At 43.1% G+C, this 20,087-nt stretch overlaps 1 protein-coding gene across 1 annotated transcript in view; it reads left to right on the forward strand.

Moving 5' to 3' along the window:
- Positions 1-4,203: 4,203 nt before the first annotated feature.
- The window catches only part of SHB (SH2 domain containing adaptor protein B), a 153,040-nt gene continuing 137,156 nt past the window's right edge, over positions 4,204-20,087 (forward strand). Inside the window, exon 1 of the mRNA XM_075280364.1 lies at positions 4,204-5,273. Coding sequence (XP_075136465.1) covers positions 4,614-5,273 — 660 coding nt within the window. The 5' untranslated portion in view covers positions 4,204-4,613. The remainder of the gene's footprint in view (positions 5,274-20,087) is intronic.

Genomic DNA, 20,087 nt, shown 5'->3' on the forward strand with positions numbered 1-20,087 from the left:
TATTCTGTGTTTCGGTACGGTTCCAGGGATACCAAATTTATATGGTTTTATTTACATTTTGACCCCTAAAAAAAATTCCAAAACGGTGTTAAAAATTTTTTTTTCTAAAAGTCGCCATATTCCGACAGCCGTAACTTTTTTATACGTCCGTGTATGGGGATGCATAGGGCGTCTTTTTTTGCGGGGCCGGGTGTACTTTTTAGTTCTACCATTTTCGGGAAATGTTATTGCTTTGATCACTTTTTATTCAAATTTTTATCAGAATTAAAACAGTGAAAAAACGGCGGTTTGGCACTTTTGACTATTTTTCCTGCTACGGCGTTTACCGAACAGGAAAAATATTTTTATAGATTTGTAGAGCGGGCGATTTCGGACGCGGGGATACCTAACATGTATATGTTTCACAGTTTTTAACTACTTTTATATTTGTTCTAGGGAAAGGGGGGTGATTTGAACTTTTAATACTTTTTATATTTTTTTATATTTTTTTTTTACTTTTTTTTAAATTTTTTTTTTTGCATTTATTAGACCCCCTAGGGGTGTTGAACCCCAGGGGGTCTGATCACTAATGCAATGCATTACAATGCTAATGCATTGCAATAAAGCATCATCTCTTTTGCAGGCTGTATACACCAGCCTGCAAAAGAGAGAATTTGCAGACTGGCTGGGAGCCTTTAACAAGGCTCCCGGCTGTCACTGCAACATGACGTCGGCCCTGGAGCATGCTCCAGGAGCCGGCGATCCTTGCCAAAATGGCGGCGCCCATGCACCGCCGGGAAAATGGCGCCTCCGGCACCTTTGACAGCAGCGCCGGAGGGGTTAATGCCTCCGATCGGTCCGGGGACCGATCGGAGGCATTAGAGCCGGTTGTCTACTGCTTAAAGCAGTAGACACCCGGCGGCTATGACGGCCGCCCGGCTCCCGGGCGGTCGCCATAGTTACAGACCCGACACGCGCCGTACTATTACGGCGCATGTCGGGAAGGGGTTAAAGATGATCTTTCACCACCTCCAACAAATCCTGCTCTTCCACCAATTCTGGAACAGTTATAATTTTTTTTCACTAGCTCCCACCATTCCTAAGCAATCAGTGCTGTTAGTTTTGGTGCCTGCTGTGCTACTTAGACTCTGTACTGTCAGGAGGTCGGTGTCAGGCAGGAGCAGGCAAGGGGTGTGATTCTGAGCTTTGACACTGGCTGCCTCTGATTGGAGCTCTGAATCACACCCCCGTATGAGACTGCCCTTCTGATTTTTACAGAACTTAAAGGGGTTGTCCCATCCTATCTATACTGGTAGTTTAAATTGAAGACTTTTCCTAAATATATTGCTTTAGAAATGCTGCTTTGTTTGCCTGCTATGACCTGTGAGATAGCACAAGTGACCTCACTCACACAGTGTTGGTAGGACAATCTGATCAGCTAATTGCAGTTTGCTGATAAAGCCTGGCTGTTATCTCTCTATGTAAACACACAGATAACACTGAGTCCATTCTCTACAAACATCTGCATATTATCTGATCTGCATAAGTATCAGTGTCCCATTCAGCAAGGTGGGGGGGGGGAGAAATACAGGAAGTGAGAAGAAGAGACTGCAGGCAGACTGCTGAAATAGTGAATTGGGAAAACCTCCTTAAACATAATATCGGGCACCAAAACTAACTGTTCTTTTTGCTTGGGCATGGTGGGTGTTAGAGAAAAATGCCAACTGAGCTAGAATCAGTAAAGCAGTGACTATTAACAGATGTAAAGAACTTTGATTGGTGAAGGTGGTGAAAAATCCTCTCTGACCAAGAAATGCACTAAGGTTGAGTTTGACTCACTGTTTGAATAGCATGCATGAACAGGTGGTGAGCCTGTGGGCTTTAAAAGTTCAGAGGGATTTGATGTGGATTTTACCAGTGATGTTGTGCAGGTAAAATCCACAGAATATTCTAGCACGAGTGAATGAGATTTACACTTCTTGTCCACTATAAGGCTAAGTTCACACGCAAATACTCGTGTGCATATTCCGTCGCTGATTCCGCGATGGGATGCCGGTGCAGTGCACGGCATCCCGTCGCAGCTTTCCGCTCCGGATTAGGCCAAAATGAATGGGCCTAGTCCAGAGGGTGCTGTCAGGAGGCGGACACCTCAGCCGTGGAAATCGCCTGAAGAAAGGGCAGCTTGTTTCTTTTTTCCGCTAGTGGCAACATGCCGCTAGCGGAAAAAAGAACGCTAGCGGTCTAGATAGACCACTATTGTGAGGGGGTGGATTATGACGTGAATTCCGCGCCAAAATCTGCCCCCTCTTGCCTGTATGAATGGGGCCTTATTCTCGGGTAAATGTGCATGCTGTTTATTTTCAGTCAGCGGCATGCTGATGGTGTGGTGGAGATGCTGTAGATTTCACCACTTCTAATTTAGCAGACAATGCACAATCCACAGCGAAATGTGCAAATCATACAGAAATTTCTTCATCTCACTACCTACTAAAGGAACTACCACGTGTTATTGTGATAGCTGCATATATCCTCCCCACTTCTGCAAAAAGCTGTTTCTGCCTGTTATGCAGGGCCGTAACTACCGTAGAGGCAGCGGAGGCGGCTGCCACAGGGCCCGGGCCATTTGGGGGCCCGGTGACAGCCGCTACTGCTGCGTTTTATTTTTTAATAGGCCGTTACGGGCCCTATTTACTTGCCGATCCTGGCAGGGCTGGGATCGGCAAGTGACACCGCGGGCCCCACAAATACTATCATTATACTGATCGGCGGACCGGGAGAGGTAAGGGAACATAAAAAACACTGTTACTTACCTCTCCACGATCCTGCCAGGCCTCTGTCCTACTTGTCTGACATCTCTGACGTCACATGAACCTGGCCTGCTTCCCGGGTCATGTGACGTCCGACGTTATTAAAGAAGGACGAGAGCAGCGGCCAACAGCATAGGAGCCGGGGAACAGGTAAGCAACTGTTTTTTTTAATGTTTTTATTCCTCTGAAAAGACCCCAAAGTATAATAATTGTTTATGGGTATCCACAGTGGGACATAATACTGTGTGCAGGGGCCAGTATGGGGTATAATACTGTGTGCAGGGGCCAGAATGGGGGATAATACTGTGTGCAGGAGCCACTATGGGGGATAATACTGTGTGCACAGGACACTATGGAGGATAATACTGTGTGCAGGGCCACTAAGGAACATAATACTGTGTGCAGGGGCCACTAAGGGACATAATACTGTGTGCAGGGGCCACTATGGGGGATAATACTGTGTGCAGGGGCCACTATGGGAGATAATACTGTGTGCAGGGGCCACTATGGGAGATAATACTGTGGGCAGGGGCCACTATTGGGGATAATACTGTGTGCAGGGGCCAATATGGGAGATAATACTGTGTGCAGTGGCCACTATTGGGGATAATACTGTGGGCAGGGGCCACTATTGGGGATAATACTGTGTGCAGGGGCCACTATTGGGGATAATACTGTGTGCAGGGGCCACTATGGGAGATAATACTGTGAGCAGGGGCCACTAATGGACATAATACTGTGTGCAGGGGCCACTGAGGGACATAATACTGTGTGCAGGGGCCACTAATGGACATAATACTGTGTGCAGGGTCGACATAATACTGTGTGCAGGGCTTACTAAGGGACATAATAATAGAGTGCGGAGGAGGGGTCGGTCGAGGTCTTCGGCGTCGGTGTCCAGCCATAGTTTTAGTGAATCTTCCAATAAGAATATATTTCTCTTGCTTATATATACATTGGTTCTGTCTCAGCAGTATAGATACTATGTCTGTAGACAGTGCCAGTCACTGTAAACGTGTCCATGAAGCTTTCCTATTACCTAGCGCTAGCTGGCATACTAGGCACCGGCTTCTTCACTTGCTTGTACTGTCTCCAGTAGACCAGCAGGGGCGCTATAGGTAAACAGATAGTCGTGTAGTAGTATAGTGCGGGACCTCATATGACTGGTACAGTAATGGAGATTCCATTCATTCATAGTTCTATAGGAACATGCTAGTGTAGTTACTGGAGCCCACGGCCACCGTACGGCCCGGAGGGTATCGCCGAGCTAAACCGTCCCGAGCTGAGGTGAGCGTCCCCGAGTGACCAGGGATTGAAGAGGCCGGCCCGTGTGCTGAGGGGAGTGGTGTGACACCAGAGGGGCGGGGACTTGTGCTCTGACTCCGCCCCACCTCCGAAGCGAGAGGTGAGCTGTGTTACAGCGGCCGCACAAGCAGCAGCCGGAGAAGCTGTCAGCACCGGAGCGTCGTGTCTTCTATGTGCATTGGATAGTATAGGACCTGTGGCGGTACACCGAGGCTGTCCCGTGCTGTCACCGCTCAACAAGTGGGTGAGCTGGAGCCGTCCGTCCAACTTCTCCCAGCACTCATGTCCCTGCTGGCTGACAGGTGCTGCTGCACGGCACCCTGAATGGGAAGTGGCCACAGGTGAGCACAGTGCCCGCTCCATGGACTGTCCCCAGCTGCTGCTGTGAGTGTTCCCGGGAGCGGCGCAGCCGGCGGGGATCTCCACAGAGTTGCCCAGAACTTGCTGCAGTTCCATGTGAGCTGTGTACGGGGGAGTGTCAGCTGCTGCCCGAGACCTCGCACTACAGCACGGCCACCAGCCATGGCCAAATGGCTGAATAAGTACTTCAGCCTGGGCAACAACAATAACAACAAGACCAAGAGTCCCCCGCAGCCCCCCAGGCCGGACTACAAGAGGAACGGGGGCACCGAGCGCTCCTTCCACCTGCCGCAGCAGCAGCCACCCTTTACCCAGTACCACCACCACACGTCCCCGCTGCCAGCCCGGGAGGAGAGCGACCTCATCAAAGCCTACCGGGCACAGAAGGAGCGCGACTTCGAGGACCCGTATAATGGCCCCGGCTCGTCCCTCCGTAAGCTGCGGGCCATGTGCGGGGAGGAGCAGGCGGATGGCAGGAGGGGCAGAGCGCCAGGTTGCAGCAGCAGCAACAGCCTCTTTCAGGAGCCGTACCCGGGCTCCAGCACCAACACTACGTCCTCGTCCTCCTCCTCGTCTTCCTCTCCTCACCTATACCGCAGCAACAGCGAGAGGAGGCCGACGGGAGCCCGGCACCAGCAGCAGCAGCTGGGGGGAAACGAGCTCAAGTACATCGTGTCTCCCAAGCACCGGCTCATCAAGATAGACAGCTGCGGCTGGGGGGAGACTGCGGGCACCGGCTCTACTGGCATCTCCTGGAGCCCGGCAGTCACCGGAGGCATGAGCAAAGCCGAGGAGCACAGTACCTCAGCCAAGAAGGACAAGGTAAGATGTCTCCTGCCTGTCATACTGCTGCCCCGGCCTATGGACTGGCCTGTCCTGCCCGAGGGCTACACCTACCCCCTGTCATGTGCCACTGAACCCAGACCCTGCTGTCAGCTGCTGCTGCTGCTGCTGTGTGTACAAGCCATACCATATGCTAGCTACACATGCTGAACATGTATCCTGAATATACACTAATGTGGACAGTCCATACAATGTATGCCAACTAAACATGTAGAATATACACTAATGTAGTACTGCATACCATGAATGCCAAGTAGACATGTGGAACGTATACACTTATATACATAGCACTATGTACAGTCCATACAATGTATGCCAACTAAACATGTAGAATATACACTAATGTAGTACTGCATACCATGAATGCCAAGTAGACATGTGGAACATATACGTAGCATATGCACTTATATACATAGCACTATACATACAATGTTTACTAAGTAGACATGTGGAACATATACGTAGTATATACATAGCACCATGTACTGTCCATAGAATGTATACCAAGTAGACTTATGCAATATACATGTAGAATATAGTCTAATATAGTTCTGCATACCATGTATGCCCAGTAGACATGTGGAACAGATATGTAAAATCTGCACTAATATACATAGCGCCATGTACAGTCCATACAATGTTTACCAAGCAGACACGTGGAATGTATATGTAAAATACACAATAATATGGATAGCATTGTGTACAGCCCATACAATGTAGGGCGAGTAGATATGTGGAACATATTTGTAGAATATATACTAATATACATTGCAGGGCATACATTCCATACCATCTATGCCAAGTACCATAGATATGTGTGACATACATAATATATACACTAATATACATGGCATTGTGTACAATTCATATAATGTATACCAAGTAGACGAAATATAAATATCATTGTGTGCACTTCATAACAGGTATGCTGAGTAGACGTGAACATATAGAATGTACATACACTGTAGAGAGAATACAATGCTATACCATGTAGACATCCAACATGTGAACAATATACATATCACTGCGCACGGTTCATACAATAAATGGTGGCTAAATGCATAACATGTATAGAGAATATACGTAGTGCTGTGTACAGTCCTTACACTGTATGCCCAGCATAGATGTGTAATATGTATATAGTACATTCAGTATATATCTCTGTTTACATACAGTCCATGCAATGTATGCTGACTATAGCTATTGTGTGTATCTTTTGTATGCAGAATATGCACTGATATACACATCATTGAATATACAGTCCATACAGTACTTAACTACATATTTATAACATGTGGAAATGTACATTATCTAAAATATATAATCACTGTGTACATCAATACAATGAGTGCGTTCCACTTGTGTAAATGGTATTTAAAATATGCATTGAGTGAAGTATTGCTGTTTGTATACACTCCGTAGAATGAATGCCAGCGACTTGTATACAATGAAAGTCTTATAACATATGCACAATATACAGCATACGTCTCACTCTGTGTATAGCCCCTACATCATAATATAGACATATCACTCTGATGGTGCTTCAGCTTCCTATCCAGATGTATCTTGACCTTGTCTTATCTATACAGACTCTTGAAGAAGCATTGTACTTCCCTAAGATGTATATCCAGTTTGTGACTAATTGATATTGGCATTATAATGATATTTATTGTGACAGCCGTGGACAGTGATGGGGTATTCAGGAATGCACTCTGGCATGGTAAAGAAGGTTTCTGAAGTAGTATGGCCAGTAGGGGGTTACTTATAGACAGTAGTAATGGTAATTTTGAGATAGTGACTACTGTATTGTGTTGCTGTTGTCTCATGCAAAACACTGTTATGAAAGTTTCCATCATTCCCATACTCCTGCAAGGAAGTGAACATGGCCAACATTGTTGTCTGGTGCCCATTTTGCTCATCTAGATCTGTTCCATGGTACTTGTATGTTGTATGAATATGGTGAATGGGTCATTAATATCGTGAGTTGGCCGTTAAAGACATAAGGAGGTGAATTGTGGAGGCACAGAAGATTGAGTTGGTACCCATCGGCATCTGTACATAACCAGCGGCTGCGGTGGGATTGGGTTGGAGGTGTAGTACCTGTACAGGTAGAGAGTTCCTTACTGAAGTACACTGAACATTGACATTTAGGAGAAAGACATGCATGTGACAATGACCCCAGTAACCTGAAAATCCAGATTCTTAAAATTTGTTGCATAACAGTTCAACGTGGGTGGAATTCATTGTAGAAGCCATATCTCCTACGAACCCGAGGACTGAATTTATGTCCAGTGACTTCTGGGGTGTGGATTTGTATAACAGCAGCCTTCTGTGCCCTGTGGCAACCATGTCTGCATGTCATGTCATGAAAAGAGGTTCTTATGAAGTCTGTGAAGACTGGCAAGAATGGCAGATGGTATTGCTGTGCCGATAGAATTCTGTAACCTCAATGGCTTTGTCTCTAAGCCCAAGGAGCATAGTTATTGTGATCTATACGTTCAGGATTTACTAGTCTCAGTTTGGCGGATCTGACATGTTCTTTACATGCTTATTCCTTGTACCTTAGCCATGTGTATGTCAGGGCTGGACAAATCCCTCAGTATTTACGAGACATGTGGACCACTGCAGGAACTAGGACAACTTCTAGCTTCCCAGAAATGATCTGAATATGTTCCATAAAGTGGGGTACCAGCAGCATGGGGTCGTGGTTTCAGGCTTCTCTGCAGTTTTGTCATCTGTGTGTATGTCCATTTTTAATGTTATGTTACATGAGTAAGGTAATTTCAGAAAACAATTAACCATCAGTTTGTAAAATAGTACCATTTTAACTCCACTTGCTTTGATCAGTACTTATACCATTAATATTTGGGAGTGGATCCAAAATATAGAAGACTGGTAAATCTTTGTGTTTCATGATCCTGGCTTTTGTTTTTACAAATGCTGATGCAAAACTTTGACCAAAATATGCAAGTGTGAATGAAGCCTTAATATACAAATGTGCTTATTAGTTGCAAACAAGCAATAGGATCTCCTTTCCATTTGCTTGCTAAGTATGGCAATTTCTTGTTGCTTACTGTGACATATATCTTCGATATATGATCAAATCAAGTTGAATAGCTATTTCATGTACCTAGTCCAGTCAAGTAAAAACTACATCAGAAACATCTTAATAATTCCTTGACCTTCATGCATTAAACTCAGAATATTTTTACAGTCTAGTAACTTTAGGAGCCAAGATATTTGGGATGAGTCATGGTGCCTAAATCTGGTTATGAATACCAGCTTAACGTTAGCCCTATATTCGCCCCATATATTGGTGCTGAATGATTGAATGAGATTGGGTTGTCCATACCAACTAATAGAACTGGACAATGACTGCTTTAATCTAGTATATATGGTTACACTAATATTTCATTACTTTATGTTCACATATATTTTCCAGCAATTAGTATGGTCTTCCCATGGTAATCCATACAAAATTCTTTCCATTTACTGCTAAGTCCATTACATAACCCTCAATGGGAGGGTATAGGCTGATCTTGCACTAGCAGATGATTTTCTAGCAGATGTTATTTATTTCTGACAATGTATCCCTGGACATATGTAGCTTATCACTTAGTTCATTGCTGTCTGGACTGGCTGAGTAACCTATGTATGTTCACGATATATATATATATATATATATATATATATATATATATATATATATATATATATATATACCCAAATCTATGCAGTCGCTTTTGACTGTATGAAAAACTACTCAATGGGCGGTGTCCAGGTAATGTGAACTTCTGCATGTGCTCAGCTGTCAAATCCTGCCTTCCTTTGTGTTGTAAGAAGCCACTCCATTGTTCATTGTATGGTTGCTACAACATTCAGGCTCGAGTGCTAGAGATGAGAAGCTGTTGATCTAGACATTGGCATTGGAAGACCCTTTTCTACTAAGATCTGTCAGCATTATATGGGGAGACACGTAGACACATACCCAAGATCACCTATCCTCCCCTTTCACTTTCTTTTTACCTCAGGGCTGGGATTACCACACTTAACATTCCTGTCTCTTCCATCAGACATTTTTCTGTGCGTCTATCTTCCATATGAAGTTTTAGTGCTACGTGTATCGTTATCACTGCCATTCTTCATACTGACAATTTCAGCCCCATGTTGTGAAAACACAGTGTGTTTGCCACTGTTAAAGAAAAAAAAACAAACAAAAAAAAAACATGCTTTGTTTTACAGTACCTGCAAAGTGAATGAGATTCTGGCTAATCCCATCCACACAGAGAAGAAAATCTGCAGAGAGAAACTCTGTAAAAACCATGAAAAATGCTGCAGGAGAAATCACGATGCATTTCTTTTTTAAGTGAGATTCTTGGTTAATGAGGATTTTTAGCACATTATTGGTAGTGGTGAGATAGTCTGCGGCTAGTTTGAGAAGGAAGCCTTCTCAGCACGGTGTAGTAGCTAGGTGGTTTATTACAGGGCAGGAATGTCTTACTTCATTGTTAAGCTTCTTTTCCTCTGGTTCCAGGTACTTATAGATCTCCTGGGACCTGCATACAGCTTTTGTTTGTGTGTACAAAGTGATGGCACCTCTACAGAAGGAATATTTATTTGTTCCTCATCTGCTTCTGTCTGGCGATGGCAGGCTATGGCATTCGTGCTTGTCTCTCAGGCTGGAGGTGAATTTTACATCTACATTAGTTTATGTATATAGTGTACATCTCATAAGGGATTGGCCACTTTCAGACCAATATTGAGACAAATTTTATTTTGTATAATAAAAAGTTATACAATTTTCCAATAAACTTTCTGTCTCATGGTGTTTTTTTTTTTTTTTTTAGATTGTTGTTTACTGTCATTCATTCTGCGTATTTAAAATGAGTTAAAGGAATTCTACCATTAAAAACCTTTTTTTTTTTTCTCGACACAGTGAAATAACCTTAAGAAAGGCTATTCTTCTCCTACCTTTTTCCATTATGCAAATGAGTTCCCTTGCAGCATCGGGGGTGACCCCAGTGCTGTGAGAAAACGCTCCAGCGCCACCTCCATCTTCTACAGGAACGGGATCTTCACGCGTCTTCTTCCGGGGGTTGGCTTCACACTTCTTGACACTGTATTAATCTGTAAGTTTTAGTGTTAGAAGTGTTAGACTGCTGTCACGCTAGTGTTGGCTGACCGTTCAGGGACTCGGTCTTCCATTCTGCTTAAAATATGCAAGCAGGACATTTCTCTCCTCTCATTTCATGCTGGAAACCCACCTTCCCCATTATAGTCTTTGTGCGGGTGACTGCTTTTTAAGCAGATAGGCTTTCCATTTTTGGAGTCCCCAAATTGCTAGTGTGAATCTATTGTTAAACTGGCCGTAGGCTTTCTAATAATCTAAATACTCTTTCAGCTGACAACTATCCCCCCCACCCCCCTCCATCACATGCATGTGCTTGGGTCAGCTAATAATAATAATAATAATAATAATACATTTTTATTTATATAGCGCCAACATATTACACCGCACTGTACAATTAGTAGGGTTCAAATACAGACAAAGATACATTACAAGTCATTTCACACAATGGGACTGAGGACCCTGCTCGCAAGAGTTTACAATCTATGAGGTAGACGGGATGACGCAAGAGGTAGCTAATGTGCATGTATTCTCAATAGAATGTGGATCAAGCTGCTACTGGACACCCCAGGTAGACACTTCTCCACTGACACAGTACTAGGCATGCCCAATGTTTCTTTTCGCTCCTACATATTCCATTCATCATAACGCTTTATTTTTTACTGTTTTTATATTCAGTTTAGAAAGTTGATTTATTATAAAGTCTTTTTTCAGTGGCCAAGAATGAATGTGCCTTCAGCTGTAACTGCCTCTGGCAGAGCTAAACCATTTCACTACTACCACACTTAGGTGACGGAGTCTCTTATGATTTATCACTCATGTCAAAACAATTGCATGACGTTGCTTTTTTCCTCTGACAGCACGACTGTAATGTAAGCTGAAATAGACATCATGACTTCATGAAAGGCAACCAGTTAAATGCTCTTACTTCCAATGCAAATTATTTGGCTTGACATGAGTGTTGTCATTTAGGGTCAGCAGAAAGGGAAAAGGTGACATCAGGCGGTGCAAGGAATTTGTTGTTTGCATAATGTTGCCAGGAACAGGTTGGGAAGGAAGACTATCTAACAGCATCAAAGCACATTTCCTGCAGTGCCCCTCCTGTATGACCTGGGATAGACTGTGGTCTATAATGTCACTGTATGTAGTAGTCGAATCCACTTCTTATTTAAGTGGGTCATGAGGTTTTACTAACATATGTATATATTTTCTCACCACTTTCAGGATCTCTGCTGTCAGTGTATGTGAACATTGTTTTTAAATATGAGGAAAGAAGACTCCTTAGACCATACATGCCCTGGTAAGGAATATGCAAATAAGATGTATGCTTCACCAGAGAGGTCTTATTTGCAGATATCTTACCCTGAATATCAGGAGATGAATTATTCAATGCTTTATATTTAATATCTTATGGTTTTCAAGCTCTCTGCTTATAGCCATTGAGTGGGAACATATAACGAAAATATGAATAATTGTGGTGCATCTTTGACAGGTAGGCTTTTTTTTTTTTTTTCTCTAAAGATGCACTACTCTTCTTTCAGTACCCCTCTGCCCAGTTTCTTAAAAAAGTGGAGAGTAGGGTGATGATGCCTTGGCTCAAAACTTATTATAACTCGCACCAGAAAACTGGCATGAGTTATATAGGAAGTTTGTGCCAGTTCATGACTGGCATAGATTTCCAGTCTGGAACACAGGAGTGTACCTGAATTGTTATGTGACTGGAGCCTCTTCATAATGCTGCAGTTAAAGCTGGTAGAGGACTTCATTAAAATGCATACACTACACCATCCTATCCTTCCTATATATAATAATAATATTATAAATAAGTAATATAATAATATTATATATTAATGTAATCCTATTAATATTATAAAGGTGAAAGTTTGTGGGTTTGTGTGTTTGGATGTAGCCAAACGGCTGAATGGATTTTGGGGAAATTTCACACACACCTACATATTTCCCAGGAAAAGGTAGTAGGCTACTTTAATTGTGGGTCACTCACCCCAAATCGCCACCGTGACCCTCCAACGATTCCTCCGGCACGGGCTATAGAAGCTGGCATTCTGCCAGCGCTGGTCTGTCCATGCACCACCTATTGGTGCATGTCAGGCTGTGGGCGGGCTCTGGAGCCAGGGCTGCGGCACCATAGGTTGGGGGCTGAATGTGGGCGTGCCGATTCAGCAGGGAAAGACGGAAGAAGATGGTGGCAGCCCACATGCTCCCGGCGCCGCAGCTACACCAGGCCCCCTACACAGCTCGCGTACGTAGGAGGCTGCTGCACCCGACACACCACAGGTCAGTGCAGCAGGTACAATGGGTTGGGGAGGGGGTGTCCCGGAGGGGGGGTGTCACCTCATGCCCCAGCTTCGTTGGATTCAGGGGGACAAGAAACTGGGGGCAGACATGGGAGGACAAGAAATATAAGTGGTTCAGCGCCACTGCCAACCCGCAGACAGTCGCCCGCAGACGAAGTCGCGGGTAACTACTAATATTATAAATGTGAAAGTTTGTGGGTTTGGATGTTTGTTCCTCAATACGGATTTGCATGAAATTTGCCACATACATAGATAGGAACCCCGATTAAAACATAGGCTACTTTTTATCCCGGTAAATGACGTCACTACACGACCGCAGTGAGGGAATTTAGGTTCACACAACACTAAAGGACCTGTAATGACATCATCACAGGTCCTTGAGCCATTCTCAGATAGGATCATGCTAGGCAGTGGGAGGAGCTACGTGCTATTTTGTGGGCGGAACTATATAGGATGAAGCTGGACAGTGTGAAAGCTGAAGAAAATGGAGTCTCATAGAAGATCAGGAGACTACAGAACATGCAGTTTGTGTGTGGGCAAGAGGAGTATATTGGGTGTAGAGTTTCAGTGAGTACGACGGGGAATGTGTTGTTCTGCCTCTGAAGGGGGAGGGGGGGAGAACTTTGGCACATTTCAGCAACATCCGTTAAGCCCTTTGTAACACAGAAGTTGCTCAGACAGTCACATAACAAAACCCTTGTAATCACAATTGCCCCATGTAGCAGAGCTTACGCAGCGCTGTAGCACACCTCTGTAGGCTCTCCATATGCAAACATGTACATATAGCTGGGTATCCTATGCATATGCAGCAGAGCCGAGACTCAGGAGCAGGCTGATCGAACTTTGGCACATTTCAGCAACGTCCATTCAGCCCTTTGTAACACAGAAGCTGCTCAGACCCTGACATAAGAACACCCCTATAATCCAAATGGCCAGATGTAGTTTAGGCAGTGCTGTAGCACAGCTGATTATGCTCTCCATATGCAGAGATGTACATACAACTGAATATGCTGCACATATGCTGCGATGTAGCAGAGCTGATACTCGGGAGCAGTTTTATCATCCACAACAGCAATTGGCTAAATATAAGCGGCTCAGCGCCAACACCAAGCCGCAGACGAAGTCGCGGGCAGATGCTAGTTCTTAATAAATCTACAGACACTCACACACTCTCTTTATGGCTACCAGTAGGCCTTATGTTCACATAGCCTTATTTTAACCATGAAATATGGACTGTTTGTGTCTTGGTTTCCAAACTGACTGCAGACAAGTGATGGTTGAAATGTGACTGTACTGATCTGACATGAAGGCTACTGCATCATAACTTGTTGCATTTACAACTGCCTTATTCTTTAGTTTTCCTGGAGACGATCCGCTGGCAGAAGAGCAGGTCACTACACATATACTGCTCAGAAAAGCATGCATGTGTGCGGGTGATTTGGGCAGGATGGCTGTATGCCGAACTAGTTTTCAGTGTAAAGTATAAGGTCAGTTTAAGTTTAGCTTGTGGATCTTCCAGTCTATTCTTAAATGGTGAATAGTTTACTTGGGATATTCCTATGTAGGTTTTGCTATTGAATAAGTGTGTTTTGAATAGACCAAATAACTCTTTTGAAAGACCTCTTCTGCTAAATGCCCAGTGGGCCCCATTTGCTAATTGATGGGAATGCCCAGTGCTTGGCCCGCAAGCTAGGCCATCTTAGAAGGCTCTTTAGAGTTGAAGGTGAGGTGCACAAACTTGGCACATTGCGGTACATTTCTTAAGCAGAGTCCAAGAGAACTATGTGACTTGTTTAGATTGGTGTGTCCTGGTAGTTATGTCACCACTAGTTCAGTGTGCAAGGAATGCAGTTCTAGCCGTGCAAGTCTCACCACCTCATCTTATCCACAGCCCTTTACGATGTGTAGCTTTTCTGTTCAGAGGTCAGTGTCTGCACTAAGGTTTCTCTTTTCATACATTAGTCGTTGGAATGTCTATAGTAAGTGGCCTATTCATTCTTAACACAACGCTCTGAGAGCAGCTCTTTAACATGTATGTGCTTCCTCACCAATGCTTGGGGGCTGTCTGATCTTAGCACTCTTTCCTATACCTAACATCTCTTTACATAATCCAGAGCTGTGTTCCCATCTGATGCTCAATCCATGTGCAACATACTGTAGTTGCAAACTGTTCTATTCCTATTAGGTACTACAAGCACAGAAATGTATCGCTATTCCTGCAGACATGTTTTTTTTTTTTTTTTTGTAGCTCACAGTAAATATTTGTCTCCATACACATTAGATGTTAGATTTTTCTGTTCTTATATTGGTAGTGATTTTAATAATTGATGCTGTAAAATCTTTACCTGCTTTGGACTAGTTCACATGTAGTTATTTGGTCCAGATTTTGACGCGGGAAGCTGCGTCAGAATCCAGACCAAAATGCGCTAGTCCGGAGGGATTGTCTTGACGCAGAAGCCACAGCGGTTTCCACCGTGGAATCCGCGTCAAAATATGGCAGGTCGCTTCTTTTTTCAATGGGAGGCGTTTTTTTGACCCGGATTTTGATGCGGTGTGACCTAGCCCTTTGTGTTATTTGGAGTTTTTATTACTTGTTTTAATACAGTGTTATTTCCCCAATTGTTGATGCTGTAAGAGTGTAAGTTGATGTTTTGTTATTAGCTGTATCACTTATGAAAACTCGATGCATTAGGGTATGTTCACACTGAGTTTTTTGAGCGGATTTTGACGCGGAATCTGCTTCAAAATCCACCTCCAAAAACTGCTCCCTTTGACTTCAATGGGAGCCGCTTGCTTCTTTTTTGTACTAGCTAGTAGTGGAAAAAAGAAGCAAGCTGCCCTATATTGCCGTGGCTGACCCGGCGCGAGGCTCCCTTCCGATTAGGCTCATTATTCAGGCATAATCCGGAGCAGAATGCCACAACTGGATGCTGGTGCACTGCAGCAGCATCCCGTCGCGCCTAGCCGCTCGGAAGTGTTCACACGCGGAATGCAAATTCTGCCGTGTGAACATACCCTTAGAGGCCCAGAAGATAAAAGCGGAATATGTTGGCCCTATATAAATAAAATTTATTATATTATTATAAAAGGCTCTCTGCCAACTTTGTGATATACTCACAACTACTGTTATTGATGTCCGTTACTGTCATCCGTTATAGGATGTGGTAAGGATATTCACGGTACTACAAGAAGATTCAGGAAGGGTTTCACCCCACAATTATCCAGAAAAAGAATCCAGGCATTCAAAGGATTATCATGTGCAATTGTTTTATTAAATAAGAAATGCAATCCAAAACAGTGTGAAACCTTTTTCAGTCCTATATTGGATATTGGATATATCATCAGACCCAGATTACCTAGGAATATTGCAGGAAAATATGAAGCGGAGTTTGAGAGTGAGGCACTGTTATAAGGGCAATGCAGCAAAGGACCTAAACTATAGCAGAGTAATGGACACAGAGCCCTCTCCATCTGTGTCCATTTCTATTGACTCTAATGTACACGACATGTCTTCTATCATGTTTGTTTACTTTTGTAATTGAATTAAAAGTTCTGCACGCACTTCTATTTCTTCCGTCAGAAAAGTAAAAAAAACAAGTCAGAAGATAGCGGATCCTTTATGGAAGGGGCTTCATCTGCATTCGTTGTTTTATGTCCATTGCTTTTATCCCGTGACTGATGAGAGCAACGGTAGTGTGAACTTACCTTTATTACGCATTACACCTGTATGCTAACAGCTATTAAATTCAACACCTGCAAGAGCTTCAGCGTGTCTATGTAGGCAGTGTCCTGCTGGGGTGCCTAAGAGTACAATTTATTCCAGGAGCCCACTATACAGCTGTTAGCAAGTGTTACCTGACGTTCATTTGCAAATGCTAAAAATATTGGTAACTTGCTGCCTAGCCCTTGCATCACACGATTTCTGTGTTGGGGGTCACCTACCACCTGGCTCTTGCCTTAAAGCAGAACCTTTTTATCTTTGTTAGGAGATAATGTCTTCAAGTAGAAGCAAAATGATGTAGGTTTAGGGCCTCAGTGAGACACAGCCTGGTCCTAATGCTGTCTGTTAAAGAGATCCTATCATGGCCATTTCTCGTGGCCGGCGAGAAGAAGAAAAACATTGTGTAAACGCAGTGAAACCCTGTTTGTGTGTTCGCTGGATTTACTGGCCTCAACGTGATGCTAGAAGAGGGACTCCTAGCATAAATGATCTATGCTGCCTCCCAGGGACATACTGTCCTGTAGTGAATATAGTACAGAACAGTATGTCGCTGGGAGGCAGGGACTCCTAACAACTTTGGATAAATAGGATCCTAGGATTCTCTCTCCTGGCCAATAAATCTGGCACACAAACAAACCGGTCATGGAAATCTAGCTAAAATGTAACACACCTGATCCTAACATTGTGGGGAGAGACCGCCCCCATACACATTCGGGAGTTTATAGATATGGTAAGTCACTGTCCCATATAGGGATCATAATCTAAAGTGCTTCAGAATATGATGGTGCTATATAAGTAAGCAAGGGAAATAAGGAAATGTCTGTGGGGGCTATTGGTGTGTCAGGAAATGTTGTACAATTATTCATACCAATAAGCAGTTGAATTTTTAGTGAACAATTCACAAATGGGACATTGGGCTTTGTGACATGTTGAATCTTGACACAACCTTAATCCATAAACTTTCTGCAATGTGCCATGGAATGCTGCTATTTTTTGCTAGCCTGGAGGAAGCGGACGCGCTAAAAACATTTACTAGTGGTATAAAGATCTATAGCCGTGGTAGTTGATACCGGGAGATATTTCTGTTGATAAACCCAGCTGTCAGCTGGTCAGAATTGGGGTGTGAGTTATGAAGTAGACCAATGCTCTTGGCGTGAGTGTAACAGTTCAATGTCAATGCCATGAGTCATAATTCTTCCTGCAATTGAGCAGATCATGAGCCGCTGTTTCTGGAAGCCTCTTGTAGCCTGAGATTTTTATCACCTTAGTGCCAGAAGATTAGTGTTTCTGGAGAAAATGTACAATCGTTTTTCATGGGATAGGAACTATCAAGGATTTCCAGGAAAAAGATCTGTTACGTTTGTATATACCACTTTCACTGATGATGTAACTTGTGATGTGTACCCATATACTTGTCTAGTGTGTTATTCGATGGTGTATTAGTAGTTTTATTTTCTGTCACTTTCCTTCTTTTTCTATTTATGTGAACACTATTGATAAGTAACTGTGTCAATATACCAAGGGCACTTGGTGAACGTCCGCATTTGGAAGTAATATTTCCTTTCAGAATGGATATGTATATACCACATCACATATAGAATGACTGGAGGACTGTGCATGTACTGGAAAGAATATTATAGGTAGAAATGAACAATTATGACCCAAATTGAAATCGTGATTTATTATAGACTTGATTACGATTTAATAAACAATTATTTTTGGACAATCCCCTTTTTATAAGCTAGGCCCCCAACTTTCAGGTCAGGCTACAAAATTTTAATTTGTTACTCACATATGAGCAGTCTTGATTGGATAAAGTATCGTATATACTCGAGTATAAGCCGACTTTTTCAGCACAGTTTTTATGCCGAAAAAGCCCCTCTCTGCTTATAGTCGAGTCAGGGTCCACGGAGCAAAGAAACTTGAAGGATCTGCATAAATTAAACGAAGGGGAGGTCTTTTAATGCTACTGCTCTGTGATTGGCTTGTCATGTAAGAAACTAGAATATAACATCTGCAGATAAGTCAGTGGCCAGGATTCATTGTGTCTTATAGAAGAAGTCTGTCGTATGGAGGAGAGGAAGCTACAGTGAAGTAAAAGTAAAACACACAGGTACCTGCAGGAGTTACTATTCTTAGTAATGTCAGGCATTTGGGGTTATTAATTTAGTTTCAGTAACTCAATGTGCCTCACATTAATAGCAGTTAACCCCATCATGTCCCTCATATTAAACCCTGTGTGCCCCATATAATGGTTACTAATATGAGACACATGACGATACTATTGAAGGACCTTAATTATGAATATACCTAATTATTACCTCCATATGTGCCACATCAGTAACTCTTATGTGAGGCACACATGGGGTTAATGTGAGGGACATGATGGGGTTAACTGCTACTACTATGAGGCACATGGAGTTACTAAGCTGCAATGCACACGACCAGACTTTTTATCTGCAATGTTGGATTCCTCCCCCCCCCCCCCGGGCTTATACTCGAGTCAATAAGTTTTCCCAGTTTGTTGTGGTAAAATTATGGGCCTCGGCTTATATTCGGATCGGCTTATACTCAAGTATATACAGTACCTACAATTAGTGACTTATCCCTTAGACAATGACAGTTGGAACAGGATGATATGGATGCAAAGTACCGTAATTGAAATAATTGTAGTCGGTCACATTTATAAATTCAGCTGTCTATTAATTTTGGTTATTTTTCAATTGCCTAGTCCTAATTATGGAGCTTGCGTAAAGTGCCTGGCTGGATTGTCATAGTACCCGAGCATCCTATAAAAACATAAAGGTCCGGAAGAACATGTCCAAATTGGAAGAGCACTATGGTTTATTTCTTAGAGCTTGTTGGAAGGTGGGTGGGCTCTATGAACCTGACTCTTACACTGCTTGTGAAACAATGGGGCTCCTTGTTTCTTCTGTCTTTTGCATCTTTATTTGACTTTGCTGACGTCTGTGTTTTAATGAATGTGTTCATTATAGACTAAACCTGTTTTGGTAGAACTGTTATTCCCACTATAGTAAACTTACAACTGGGTGTTACCAGCCTGCGTGTCAAAGGGATGTGTTCCTGTTGTCTGACAACTCTAATTGGTCAGTGTGTGTATGAACCCCAGTGGTTAACTCCTAGTTATCAATTTATTTTTCAAGGGATATTCCCACTTATGTATATAGAGGATAAGTTGTGCATTGGACAGCCCACCAATCATGAAAAGCGATGTTTTCTTGTAGTGGTCGGCCAGGTGCACTCTTCTCCATTCACTTCAATGAAGCTGCTGGAGACGGCCAGCGGATAGAACTCTACTGGAGGGGGGAGTTTATAAGATGGGAAAATGTCTTTAAATTTCTAGAAGAAAACAAAATGTTTGTTCTCGTACCGTGTTAGCCAGTGGGTAAGAAATATTAAAAAAAAAAACTTGATAGTCTTCAGTAGTTGATACCTTTTTAATGGCTAACTAATAATGATGACAGATTACAACGTTTCGGAACTCTAGGCTCCTTTCTCAAGTAAATTTAAAAACCATTTCTGAAGGATGGTTTTTAAATTTACTTGAGAAAGGAACCTAGAGTTCCGAAACGTTGTAATCTGTCATCATTATTAGTTAGCCATTAAAA

This window comes from Leptodactylus fuscus, chromosome 1, assembly GCF_031893055.1.
Source record: "Leptodactylus fuscus isolate aLepFus1 chromosome 1, aLepFus1.hap2, whole genome shotgun sequence".
NCBI classification, from domain to species: Eukaryota; Metazoa; Chordata; class Amphibia; order Anura; family Leptodactylidae; genus Leptodactylus; species Leptodactylus fuscus.